The sequence below is a fragment of the Prionailurus viverrinus genome, chromosome D3 (genome assembly GCF_022837055.1).
Source record: "Prionailurus viverrinus isolate Anna chromosome D3, UM_Priviv_1.0, whole genome shotgun sequence".
NCBI classification, from domain to species: Eukaryota; Metazoa; Chordata; class Mammalia; order Carnivora; family Felidae; genus Prionailurus; species Prionailurus viverrinus.
Genome location: NC_062572.1, coordinates 13,910,845 through 13,924,323, shown reverse-complemented (window position 1 = coordinate 13,924,323; position 13,479 = coordinate 13,910,845). Strand labels below are relative to the sequence as shown.

Genomic DNA, 13,479 nt, shown 5'->3' with positions numbered 1-13,479 from the left:
CCCTCAGTTTGTTCTCTGTATTTAAGAGTCTCCGATGGTTTGCCTCCCTCCCTCTCTGTAACTATTTTTTTCCCCTTCCCCTCCCCCATGGTCTTCTGTTAAGCTTCTCAAGATCCACGTACGAGTGAAAAACATGAGATCTGTCAAGATTGCTTCTCAATCCAAAGATGAAATAGGTCTCCTCACTGTACATTAAAGAAATACACAAACCGTTTCACATTTCTATAGTCAAACAGGAAGAATTCACGAAAGGGGTTTTTGGGACAGAAGCCACTGGAATTTACAGAAGCTAAAATTCAATTTCTTCGTGATGGAGATAACTAAAAAGCCTATTTCAGGACAAGTTAAGCAGCAGATGCACACTGTGTGGCGGGGCAGGAAGATTATGTGTGGCCGCGGCCCTTCCTCCTAACGGCCTCAGAACAAGAGTAAGAGTGGGCTCTGTTTGTGCCAACACGTATCATTCTTGCTTGACTTTTTTATGTCTTCATAAAATACTGACGGTTTGCCTTAATGAAAATCTAACCTAACACACCACAAGAGTGATTTAAAAGCCAGGAAAGACACATGGAGACAAATGGACTGTAGCTCTAGGCTACACCGCGCGCTTCTCACCACCAACTTCAGACTCCGATCCCGGACGGCAGAATCATGGAGAGTGTCCGTCTCAAACCCGGGCTGAGGCGGGAAGGTACACGCTCTCAGGGGAAGATCGCGGCACTGGGACTCAGAGGGTGGCGCGTGAGAAACGAAAGACCTTAAGATGAAGAGTTAATCACTATGTGAAAAAAGGTTTTTGCTTACCCGGCAATGACAACGCCGTCATGGGAATGCACGTCACACAAAACCGCATCGGGAACGTGCTCCAGTTCGCTCACGGCACCTTTGCGATTCTGCATAAGGAGAAGGGGGATGCAGTTGGTCGTACTCTCGGGACACCCCGACGGCAGCACTCCGCGCTCGGCTACGCTCCACGGCCGTGTCTTACCACGGGTATTGTGCTCAAAGTCACCGGGGCGTTCCACAGGACCACGAGGACAGCTAATCTGCTAAGGTATTAGCATTTACGAGTTACCCCACACAAGAAGACCGTGAACCCGGGGGCACGGCCGTGGGAGACACTGCTCCCGCGCTCAGGGGGGTTACAGGCTAGAAAGGCAAGGTGTGCGCTCCACTAGGCTGGCGGGGGCACGTATCTGAAGAAACACAAAGTCTGTTTCGAAAGCGCAGTTCTGAGGACAGAAGGTATTTAAGGCTGTTTTACGTGCCAACAGCCCTTACGAACACTCAGAGGATACGACGAGAGAGCACACACAGAGACAAAAGTCAGGACGGGGAAAGGAAGAAGACCGCAAGGTCAGAGGTTCGTGGAATTGGTATTTTTAAAGGGAACCCTAAAGCCCAGGACACGTGTGGTTCCTGAGACTAGGCGGCAGGTAGCAGATGGGTTTTCCACCGTATGGACTCTGGTGACTTTTGAGTCACTTGTACAAAGATCATCATGCCGGCCACAGGCCAGGCTGTACGGGAGGAGCATTAAACAGTCATCCTCGCCACTACCCTATGAGCGGGCTACCATCGGCCCCCACTTCAGAGAGGGGAAAACGGGGGCATCCGAAGGAAAGCAACTTGCTCTAACACCACTTTTCATGTTTCGATGGAGCTTTCTCTCTAGAATCACAGTAAGAATCCCACCATCACAGTCAGGGCAGGACTCCCCATTTCACATTTCACTTTCGTAGTCCTCACTGTTAACAGGGCCAGGGAAGGGGCTGAGCCATCTGACTCCAGTCCACTAACTCATTTATCAAGCGCTAACCAAACAAATGGCTTTATACTTGCTAAAAACAACGAGACGTGCCAGTCAACTGTATGTGACTTGCAGCGGTTATGGAGGGCCAGATGCCTGGAGGCAGGGCTCCGGACACCTTCACTGCTGCCACCTCCAGCGGACGAGGAGGTACCTGCCTCCCTCTGGGGCTTTCTCCACCACCAAAGAGGAAGCAGAAAACTTAGCGGCTGCGCTCTCTCAGGGTCTGACGGCTCAGAATTCGAGCCGATGTACACAGACCATTGCAGCACCCACGTGCACAAGTCAAAATATCCCTCCTTCCCGGAGGGAAAGGCCCCAGTTCAAGCTAACTCACCAGCTCTCCTTCAATTCCAGCCCTTCCTGCCAGGCTCGGGCCCAGCTCATCTAAGCAGCTCTGTCACACCCTCACAGCTGCCTCTCACCGACTTCCCTCACGCAGGCCCAGCCAAGCACATGGGCAAGAAGGCTGGGTGGGGAGGGGTCTCCACACGAGGCTATCATCTGGTGAGCACGCAGCTGCGGGGCCAGGGTGCTTTTTACTCAGAGGCGTCTTAACAGCCTACGAAAGGACACCTATGCTCGTTCCCCTTGGAAAGGCAGTTCTCAGCCGGGGGCCACTGTGCCCCCGCCCCAAGGGACATCTGACACGCCTGAAGCCATCTGTGGCTGTCACGACGTGGGGTAGGTGGAGGATGCTGTTGGCACCCACTGGGTAGAGGTTAAGGAAGCTGCTCAACATGCTACCACACACACAGGGCAGCCCCCACCAAAGGAATTGTCTGGCCCCTAATGCGAGGTTGAGAAACACTGCTCCTATTCGCTTGGCGAGAAACTGTGAGTTTACCCAGACCAAGAGCATCGGTCACTAATGAGGTTATGAGGTGACCGAGGACGGACCCGCACGCAGGCAACGGGTCACCGTCAGTAATGAGCAAAAGCCTGTGATCTCAAAGTCCGTTAGGATCGACCTTTACAGGAGCGGAGGCAGTAGGTGTGGTTCCACCGCTGCCCTACGAGGGCGTCTCCGGCTACCAGGTAGGAAGGAGGGCCGCCACCGCACTGTGGTCTCATCAGGCCTCGAACGGCTTTACGTAACGCCGTTCTTGACAGAGATTTCCTACAGAAACACAGCACCGTGCAAATTCTTAGCTGTGATCTAATATTTCTGTAGAGATTCTGAAGCGATAAATGCTATGGAAGCAAGCCAGTGGGTTACGTGAGGGGAGAGAAGACAGGACTCAGAGACATTTAACAACCTCCCTCGCAGTCACTGGAAATCACATTTGCAGCACTGCTTTCGTATTCAGGTGGTGCTTTTGCTTTGTTGATGCGTCAGGGGTCAGGGTCGGTGAAAGTGAAAGGGGACTGCACTGAGCACGAGCCATCAGAGGGGAGGGGGCGGCACCCCAGCCTCACCCCTCCTCTCCTAGACAACAGGATGCTCCCCAACGGCACGGCTGCAAAGGGGGGCAGATACCCTACGGCGAGCAAAACGGGCAACGAACCACCGGCAGCCGACAGGATGCTCACCGCACTCCTCTTTGCTTTTGGCAGTTAGCTGGCCTCAGGCCGTAATCGGAGGACCTGCGGGGTTAATCCGGGGCCTGGATTCCCGAGCGTCCTTGCCGGCTATTCTTCAGTACAGGTAACGAGACTGGCCACCGCCTACCTTCCAGTTGGTTCTTAACATGTGTTCCTTGGCTCGGCACTCTTGGAAGATGAGCTTCCAGCACGAGTAATCAGAGATGCTGCTCTCGGGAAGGTGCCCTTCCTGCCGGCACAGCCGGTACCAAAGCACTTCGTCTTCGGCAATCACCTTCCACGTCTTGCTCACCTAAAACGGCACAAGTGACACAAATGTCGAATTCTGCAATTTGAGAAGCCCCTCGCCATCCAAAAATCAATCAACACCTTTATTATCACCCCGAGTTTATGGCAGTATAAAACGTCTCATTAACAAAACATTCTGAGGTGGAAAAGAAATACAAGCAAACGTTTCCAGTTTTATTTTTCGAGATTTCCAAACTGTTGTTCTATCATTTCATACCACATGTTAGATGCCTTGGTTAAATTATTATATAACATGTAAGGAAATTATTATATAACATGTAAGGAAAAGATACACAAATACATAAACGGCAAAAAATGTAAACTGCAACTGTACAGTTTTTCAGACCAGAATGTCTTCACTTTCCTTTTACCAATAGGCACTTGTATTTCTTTCCTTTTCTTTCTTTCTTTTCCTTCTTTCTTTTTTTTTTTTTTTTTTTATATTTCTTCTTATACAAGTGGAGACTGACTGTCTCTGAAATAAAAGGCTGTAAGAAAATCAATATCCATAACTCAACACTTCTGGTCATATGAGAAATTCAAATTTATATTATGTAGAAAAACTTAGACTTTAAGTGGATAGACTAAAAAAAATTTTTTACACAAAACTCAAGCTGTTCACCAGGACCATAACGTCTGATAGAGAGAAATTAATGTTCTGTCTGGACTGAATTTCAAATCCCAACAGTATCCAGAGGAAATGGCCATTTTTGCTATTAGTATTCTGTCCTCCAAACCTAACTCAGGGGACAAAGCAGTTACTTCTTCACAGGATATCGTACAAAGTTGTACAAAAGGTGGACTCTGTTGGCAAGATGAGAGAATGATCCAGCAAATCAACATGATCTTGAGTCTGTGGGGTCAAGTGCTTAACACTTGCCGCCCATCTAAAGGTTGAGACTCATTTCTAATAAAGTGAAGGTCACTGGTTTACAGTAACCTGTGCTCCTGAACACTCCCTTGGGGCCACTTCAAGACGAAGAATACACAGACAGAAGAGCGAACACGAGACAAAGTGGGCGAGAGTGCACACAGCATGTGTCTCATTAGGATTCCTCGTTTGAAGAAGTACCAACAGGTAGTTCACTTTTAGGATGGCAGAATAAAGAACTCCAAAAATCTGCTCCTACATTCAAGCAACAAGAATACTGCCAAAAGTTGTCAAAATCAACTTTTTCAGAACTCTGGAAATTAACTAAAGACTTCCAACATTCCGCGGAGCATTTATTCAAGAAAAATGTTTTCATCTTGGTAAGGGCAACTACCTCCATGTTGTTTTAACTTGCACTAATCCCATCCTCCTCTTCCGGCACCACAGGTAGCTCCACGGTAACCTTGAAAAACAACAGCCTCGCAACTATGCTAGCTGTGAAAAACAGCAGCCTGGAAGACACCGAAGGGGCCAGATGGCTTCACAGGTGCCCAAAATGCCATCCCCAGGGCATGGTCACCATTTGACCTGTGTGACAGCCTGCTGGAAAGCTCTCTTCTGGAGGCTTGTCTTTATCTGACCTGACTCAAAGCTTCCTCTGCCTTATCTCCAGTGCATTTGTCCCAAACAGTAAGGGAGAACTGTTTAAGGTTGTGGCTGCCTGAGGTACCATTACCACCCTGGGGCTACAAAGAGTTGACCTAAAACTTAAAAGGGAAACCTGGGGAATGGGATGTCCCTAAGGGGCTTTGAAAGGCTCCCACAGATTTCTGGGACTCAGTGTCATGCACCTGTATAGGACTGTGTGTGCGCCCAGAAAAGGGATCAGAAGGCCCTGATCTCTCACTCTGGCTAAACTTGAAGCTTTGCACAGCATGATGTGAAGGCTAAACAGAGTTGTGAACCGCTGGCACAATGAAAGCATGCCCCAACATACAGAAAGCAACTCAGCAAAAGATGGGAGATTTATTGCTTCAACATATTTAAGGAAACCTCTGTCCAATCACTAACCACTCAGCTAAATGAGCAGAGATTTCAGTGGTCACACGTGACAAAAAATACAAACCAGAGTATTAGTCCAGAAAAGTCACTAAAAAATAGCAGCAATAACAAACAGCAAAAACTAACTCTCCAGAAGAGAGTGAATCACATTTTAAAGGAGTTGTCACGTTTTAAAAGTCAATTTTTTAAACACAAAATGTAGACACATGCAAAGAAACAGTAAAGAATGAACCATATGTGGAAAGAAAAAGCAGCCTGAGCAAGTCCAGACTTTGGACTTATTAAACTAAGACTTTAAGTCAGCTATTATAAATATGTTCAAAACACTAAAGGAGAGCATGTCTAGAAAAATAAAAGTTATAAGCACAATGTTTCACCAAGTAGAAAACAGTGATAAAGAAACTTTAAAAAAACACAAGTTTTAAAGTCAAAAAGCACAGTAACTGAAATAAAAAATTCAATAGAGGGGCTCAACGGATTTGAGCTAACAGAATAATCAGCAAACTCAAGGTCAATTAAGATTATCCAGTCTAGGGGCGTCTGGGTGGCTTAGTTGGTTGGGTGTCCAACTTTGGCTCAGATCATGATCTCGTGGTTCAGGAGTTCAAGCCCCACATTGGACTCTCTGCTGTCGGTGGGGAGCCTGCTTCGGTTCCTCTGCCCCCCCCCACCCCGCCCCTCGTCAGCTCGTTCTGTCTCTCTCCCTCCCCCTCCCCCCCCCTTTTGGAATAAATAAACTTAAAAAAAAAAAAAAGATTATCCAGTCTAAGGAAAAAAAAAAAAAGCACAAAAGAACCCCCCTTCCCAAAATTAACAGAACCTCAGAGACCTGCTGGATACAAGTGGATCAACAAAGGCATTATCGGAGTCCTATAAGGGACGGAGAAAGGGGTAGAAGGAACATCTGAAGAAATAATGGCTAGAAACTTTCCAAACATGACGAAAAACATTGATCCACACACTAAAGCAGCTCACTGAACTCCAAGAAGGATAAACTCAAAGAGATTCACACCTAGACACATCATAGTCAAACCGTTGAAAACTGGAAAGCAACAAAAGAAAAAGACACATTGTGTGTTCTTCTCATTAAAAATTAGGGAGGTCAGAAAGCAGTCGGCTGGCATATTCAAAGTGCTAAAGGAAGAGACTGCCAGCCAATAACTGCATCTAGCGAAACTACCCCCCCAAATAAGAGAGAAATTATTCCAAGATAAATAAAAATAAGATAATTCATCACTAGTAGACTTGTCCTACAAGAAACACCAAGGGAGTCCTTTAGGCTAAAATACAAGGACACCTTGGGGCGCCTGGGTGGCGCAGTCGGTGAAGCGTCCGACTTCAGCCAGGTCACGATCTCGCGGTCCGTGAGTTCGAGCCCCGCGTCGGGCTCTGGGCTGATGGCTCAGAGCCTGGAGCCTGTTTCCGATTCTGTGTCTCCCTCTCTCTCTGCCCCTCCCCCATTCATGCTCTGTCTCTCTCTGTCCCAAAAATAAATAAACGTTGGAAAAAAAAAAATTAAAAAAAAAAAAAAAATACAAGGACACCAGACAGGAACTCAACCCACATAAATAAAGAAAGTAAACCAGTAAAGGTCATTATAAGGGTAAATATAAAAGACAGTATAAATACAGTTTTGCTTGCAATGCTTTTCTTTTATCTAACTAAAAAGATAACTGCCTAAAGTAAAACAATAAAGACATAATTTGTATGAAATAATAGTTAAAGAAGGGAGAAGGAATGAAGTTATATTGTAGCAGTTTTGCTGTACTACTGAAAGTAAGTTGGCATTAATACAAACTAGATTGTTTTGAGACGTCAGTTGTAATCCCTGGGCAATCATTAAGAAAAAAAACTTTAAAAAGAGTAGCAAAAGATAAAAGGAATTAAAATAGTATGCTAGAAAAAGGTCTACTTAAACACAAAAGGAGGCAGTAATGAAGAGAAAGAGGAACTAAAAAGACGTAAGACATACAGAAAACAAATAGCAAAATGGCAGATATAAATGCTTCCTTATCAATAATTATATTAAATGGAAATGGACTAAGCACTCCAAGCAAAAGACAGAGATTGGTGGTATAAATAAACATGACCTAAGGATATGCTGACTACAAGATAACTACATACTTTTTTTTTTTTTTTTAAGTAGGCTTCACTCCCAGTGTGGAGCTTGAACTCACAGCCCTGAGATCAAGACCTGAGCTGAGATCAAGAGTCGGACACTTAACTGACTGAGCTGCCCAGATGTCCCCATACATTTTTTTTTTAACTAAACTCTGCACCCAACATGGGGCTCAAACTCACAACCCCGAGATCAAGAGTCACATGCTCTACAACGGAGACAACCAGGTGCCCTGAGACACACACACTTTAGATCCACACACACAAACAGTAAAAGGATAGAAAAAGGTATAACTTGTAAGCAGTACCTGAAAGAGAGCTAGAGTGCATATACCAATACCACTTAAAATAATTTTTAAGACAAAAATGATTACTAGAGACAAAAGATATTTTTATAATGAGGGTCAATCCATCACAAAAACCTAACAATTGTAAACATATATTCCTAACAACAAAGCCCCCAAACACAAGCAAAAAAATGAAAAAACTGAAGAAATGGATAATCGGACTCCAATACCCACTTTCGATAAAAGATAGAGTAAGTAGAATATCTATCAACAAGAAAATAGAAGAACCCAACTCTATAAACCAACTAGACATAAGAGACATCCATGGGACACTCTACTCAACAACAATTTGAGCATTATTCTCAAGTGCAATGGAACACTCTACAGGATAGACCATATACTAGGCTATAAAACAAATCTCAATAAATTCAAAAGAACCAAAATTATACAAAGTATGTTCTCTGACCACAGTAGAGTGAAAATCAGAAATTGATAAAAGGAGGAAATATGGGAAATTCACAAATGTGTGGAAATTAAACAACACACTAACAAATGTTAACATGCTAAACAACCAATGTGTCAAAGAAGAAAGTGCAGAAGAAACTAGAAAATACTCTGCAGTGAGTGAAAATAATAGAACGTTCAAAACTTATGAGGCACAGTGAAGGCAGTGCTTAGAGAAAAATTTATAGCTATAAATTCCCATATTTTAAAAAATCTAAAATCTATAACCTAGCCTTCCAGAGGCTAGGTTAGAGAAAAAGAAAACTAAACCCAAGAAGAAAATAAAAATTACAACAGAAACGGGGCGCCTGGGTGGCTCAGTTCCTTGAGCATCCGACTTCAGCTCCGAGCATGATCTCACGGTTCAGGAGTTTGAGCCCCACATCGGGCTCGCTGCTGTCAGCACAAAACCTGCTTTGGATCCTCTGCTCTGTCCCCTTCTCTCTCTGCCCCTCCCGGCTTGTGCTCACTCTCTCAAAAATAAACGTTAAAAAAAATTTACACACACACACACATTACAACAGAAATAAGTGAAACAAAAAGAAAATGAAGTAAAAACTGGTTACTTGCAAAGATCACCAAAATTTACAAACCTTTAGCTAGATTGACCAAATGGGGGCGTGGGTGTGGAGAAGGCTCAAATTCCTAAACCCAAGCAGAGGGGCCATCACTATCGACAACCACAAAAACGAAAAGCATTATAAAGGGACACTAGGAACAATTTATATGCCAAAGTTAGGTGATTATAGGCAAATGCTTAGAAAAAGACACGAAGTACTGAAGTTAACTCGAGAGGATGGAAAATCTGCATAGACTTACAAGAGGTTACATTAGTGATTAAAACAACAACAACAACTGGGGCGCCTGGGTGGCGCAGTCGGTTAAGGGTCCGACTTCAGCCAGGTCACGATCTCGCGGTCCGTGAGTTCGAGCCCCGCATCGGGCTCTGGGCTGATGGCTCGGAGCCTGGAGCCTGTTTCCGATTCTGTGTCTCCCTCTCTCTCTGCCCCTCCCCCGCTCATGCTCTGTCTCTCTCTGTCCCAAAAATAAATAAACGTTGAAAAAAAAAAAAGTATAAAAAAAAAAAACAAAAAAAACCACAACAACTTAGCGCAAAGCAAAGTCCAAGCCTAGATGACATCACTGGTAAATTCTAAATGTTTGAAAAGAATTTTAAAAATGGTTAAAACTAAGTTAAAAGAAATTTTAAAAGAATTAACTCTTACCAAATGTTTTAAAAGATTAATGAATTAACCAATCATTCACAAATTCTTCCAAAAACAAAAGAGGAGGGAACGCTTCCCAACACCTTCTACGAGGCTAGTATTTCTCTGATATCCAAACCAGACAAAGACCTCACAAGAAAACTACACACCAATAACTCCTGATGCGATGAACATACGTAAAAATCTTCAACGAAACCCCAGCAAACTGAATCCAGCTATGTACAACAAGGGTAGTACGTCATAACCCTGTGCGATTTGTCTCAGGGATGCAGAGTCAGTTTAACACACAAATATCAAGGTGATATCCTGGTACTAGGGTCAAGGACAAAAACCACATGCAGTTCTCAGATTAACAAACACTTTAAAATTAAAGGGAGTTCATTACATTCAAAATAAATCTGTACTATACAAAAGAGTTCCTTTACATAATGATGTCCCTAAAGAGCCCTAAAGTGATAGGGATATACGTACAAATTTGATCAACTTTTTAGGAAGGCACTCAAGGTCACCTGTATTATCCAAGGAGCAGCAAGATACAATAGAAAACCAGTTACATTTGGGGTGAAAAAACCCCAAACCTCAGATTCTTGTGTCCAGTCTTTCACTAACTAGCTGCGGGACTGTGACAAGGTCACTAGGCTTTTCCGCACCGCTTTCCTCCTCAGTGGTGGGGAGGAATCCGACACCTTAAAATGTCTCTTACAACACTAAACTATGACCTTGGGGCCTTGGTCTTCTCATCCTCCAAATGTGAGCCACCATATCCCACCACCCACAGAGCTGTTGTGCATCTCAAAGGGTTCAAGTGTTGTGCAAGTGTAATTCTTTACACACAGGTCACACACTACACACAGGTCACCGATAACACTACAGGATACAGCTCCTTATTGTAAACTTACGCTGCTCCAATTACTTTAAAGAAGCCATTAGCTTTTTATTTTTACAAATAACTTTTATTAAATCTATAGTGGGGTGCTACTTGCTCCACGGCAGCAGAAAGAGGCTAGAACTTAGAAGTAAAAGTTAGTCTGAGGGGCGCCTGGGTGGCTCAGTCAGTTAATTAAGCGTCTGACTTCGGCTCAGGTCATAATCTCACAGTTCATGAGTTCGAGCCCCACGTCAGGTTCTGTGCCAACAGCTCAGAGCCTGGGGCCTGCTTCAGATTCTGTGCGTGTGTGTGTGTGTGTGTGTGTGTGTGTCTGCCCCTCCCCCACTCACGCTGTCTCTCTCAAAAGACAGACATTTAAAAAATAATTTAAAAAAATAAGTAAAAATTAGTCAGAATCCAAGAACTCGGGTTGTTTAGTGTCAAAATTTCTGATTTTCCATCTCGAGCAGACTATATTAAAAACATTCCTTAGGATACCTTATTCAACTGAAAGTATACTAAAAGTGTCAAAGTGACACTGACCCACAGAACATTCTTGTGATGGCACACTGAAATTCTGGCTTCCTTGATTACATTTTTGCTGTGTATGCGGGCATGTAAGCTCTAGGTGTGACAAACAATCATGTCACCTAGGTCACCTTCCCTTTAGGCACGGGCACTCTGCGTGGAAGGCACAGCGTCAGAAATTAGACCAGGTGGCACAAAGTAGTACAGGCTCCAATCACTTTTCTGAACCAAAGTGCCACACCATGATGCAGCAGGGGTCACACTGGCTCCAGTGTTCGATTGTTTAGAAACTGAAGAAGAGAGGTCCAGGAGACCAACCGGGGCAACTCCCCACCCCAGGAAGGGCTCCTCCTGGCAGCCCTGGTTGGGGAGAGGCTTCTGCAGAGAGCTGACCCTCACATCGGGCTGATCGACCGCAAAGCAGTCTGGCTATTAGGAAGTACTTCCTCCCTTTCCTTAGTAAAGGGATTCCACCCATGGCCCTAATTTTGCCTTTCTGAAGAAATCTCTATTCCTTCTTCCACTGATAGTTCTTCAAAAGGCTGAAGATACCATCATGATTCCCCTTAGTCATCTTGTAGGTCTATCGTCCATTTCTTCAACTAACTGCCCTAGGACTAGACTGGTTCGTGTACCCATGATCTCTGAACGTACCCTAGTATTTATGCATATACAGTAACCCCTTCACATGTGGTACTCAGGATGGAACACTATCCCAAATGTGGGCTGTCAAGTGCCACCAACAGGAGGATTTTATCAGACGCTCATTTGCTGCTTCACTTGTAAATACACCATCGTGGCTACTAAACTCACAGTGCACCGAACCTTCTGGAGTCTGTTTAGTTAATTAAACATTTAAAGCAAACAACAACAAAAATACTACAAACACCTGTGGACTCACCATCCCACTTAAGATACTGATAAGTTTAAAGTCCCACGGGGCACTTGGGTGGCTCAGTCAGTTGAGCGTCCGACTTCGGCTCAGGTCATGATCTCACAGCTGGTGAGTTCGAGCCCCGGGTTGGGCTCTGTGCTGATAGCTCAGAGCCTGGAGCCTGCTTCGGCTTCTGTGTCTCCCTCTCTCTCTGCCCCTAACCCACTCGCATTCTGTCTCTGTCTCTCTCAAAAATAAATAAACATTAAAAACATTTTTTTAAATAAATAAAATAAAAAATAAATAAATAAAAATAATAAAGTCCTGTACATTTCTGATGCACATACTCTCCCCTGTCTCAAGGGTAATCTGAATTTGGTGTTCATCATTCTTCAGAGTTTTTTGTTTTTTTTAAACACAAACGGCAATTAAAGTCCCTACCTCTTACTTTCACGCTATGTTTTTTTTTTTTAATATAATTTTTTTTTCCAACGTTTATTTATTTTTGGGACAGAGAGAGACAGAGCATGAACAGGGGAGGGGCAGAGAGAGAGGGAGACACAGAATCGGAAACAGGCTCCAGGCTCTGAGCCATCAGCCCAGAGCCTGACGCGGGGCTCGAACCCACGGACCGCGAGATCGTGACCTGGCTGAAGTCGGACGCTCAACCGACTGTGCCACCCAGGCGCCCCTTAATATAATTTTAAAACCCGTTTTAAACCCCAGCTCACTGTACCCACCCCCTTCCCAGCATTTTAGTGCATCCCTGAATCCCAATTCTGTCATCTGTTGCATTAGCTACTTCTCCCATACACACTCTTCTGCAAAATATGGTCTGCGGGCCTTTGCGTCTTATTTACAGAAAAAAAAAAGTTAACCAGGATGGGGCTGAGGACAGAGCCCGTGGCAAACCACTATAGCCTTCCCCCCCACCAAGGCTGACATGGGTCCATTAAGCAGCCCACCCCAGGCCTGGCCACAGCATCAGTTACAAATCCACTTACCCACACTGTCAGCCCACACTTCTCCACCTTAGCCATGAGGGCATCAGGGAAACCAACCCTCACCTGATCACAAGTGGTCAGGCCATAAAGAATGGGAGAGCGACTCCGTAACACCGAAGCTCCAGTTCTGACGAGACAGAACACCACGGTTTTACTTTGGGCGTGTTTGGTCCACAGCTGAGCCTGCCCCTGCCACGAGCAGTGTCTGTCCATCTGTCTGTGCCAGAGTTGAGTCTGCGCACTGGGCAATCACGAAGAGCAGAGAGGGACGGACCAAGCCACAACTCAAATGGTTCCAGAGCAGAATCACCTCCCTACCAGACCTCTGGAATTCGGGGTTAAATAAAGTAGAAGATCAGGGCTAACAGCCAGCAACCCTAATGGGTCCTCAAAGGCAGCAAGTGCTAACTAAACACAGGGCAGCTCCCCTCTGATCTGGGGATACGTGAGCCTTTTCCGTAAAAATTATAAAATGTAAAATGTTGTAAAAACTA

The 13,479-nt window shown here is 44.8% G+C and overlaps 1 protein-coding gene across 2 annotated transcripts in view; it reads right to left on the bottom strand.

Moving 5' to 3' along the window:
- The window catches only part of FBXW8 (F-box and WD repeat domain containing 8), a 119,795-nt gene that overhangs the window by 82,734 nt on the left and 23,582 nt on the right, over nucleotides 1-13,479 (bottom strand). For both annotated transcript variants that reach the window (XM_047828811.1, XM_047828812.1), the window contains exons 3-4: nucleotides 3,483-3,647; nucleotides 805-893 (exon numbers count right to left, since the gene is read on the bottom strand). In XM_047828811.1, coding sequence (XP_047684767.1) covers nucleotides 805-893; nucleotides 3,483-3,647 — 254 coding nt within the window. The remainder of the gene's footprint in view (nucleotides 1-804; nucleotides 894-3,482; nucleotides 3,648-13,479) is intronic.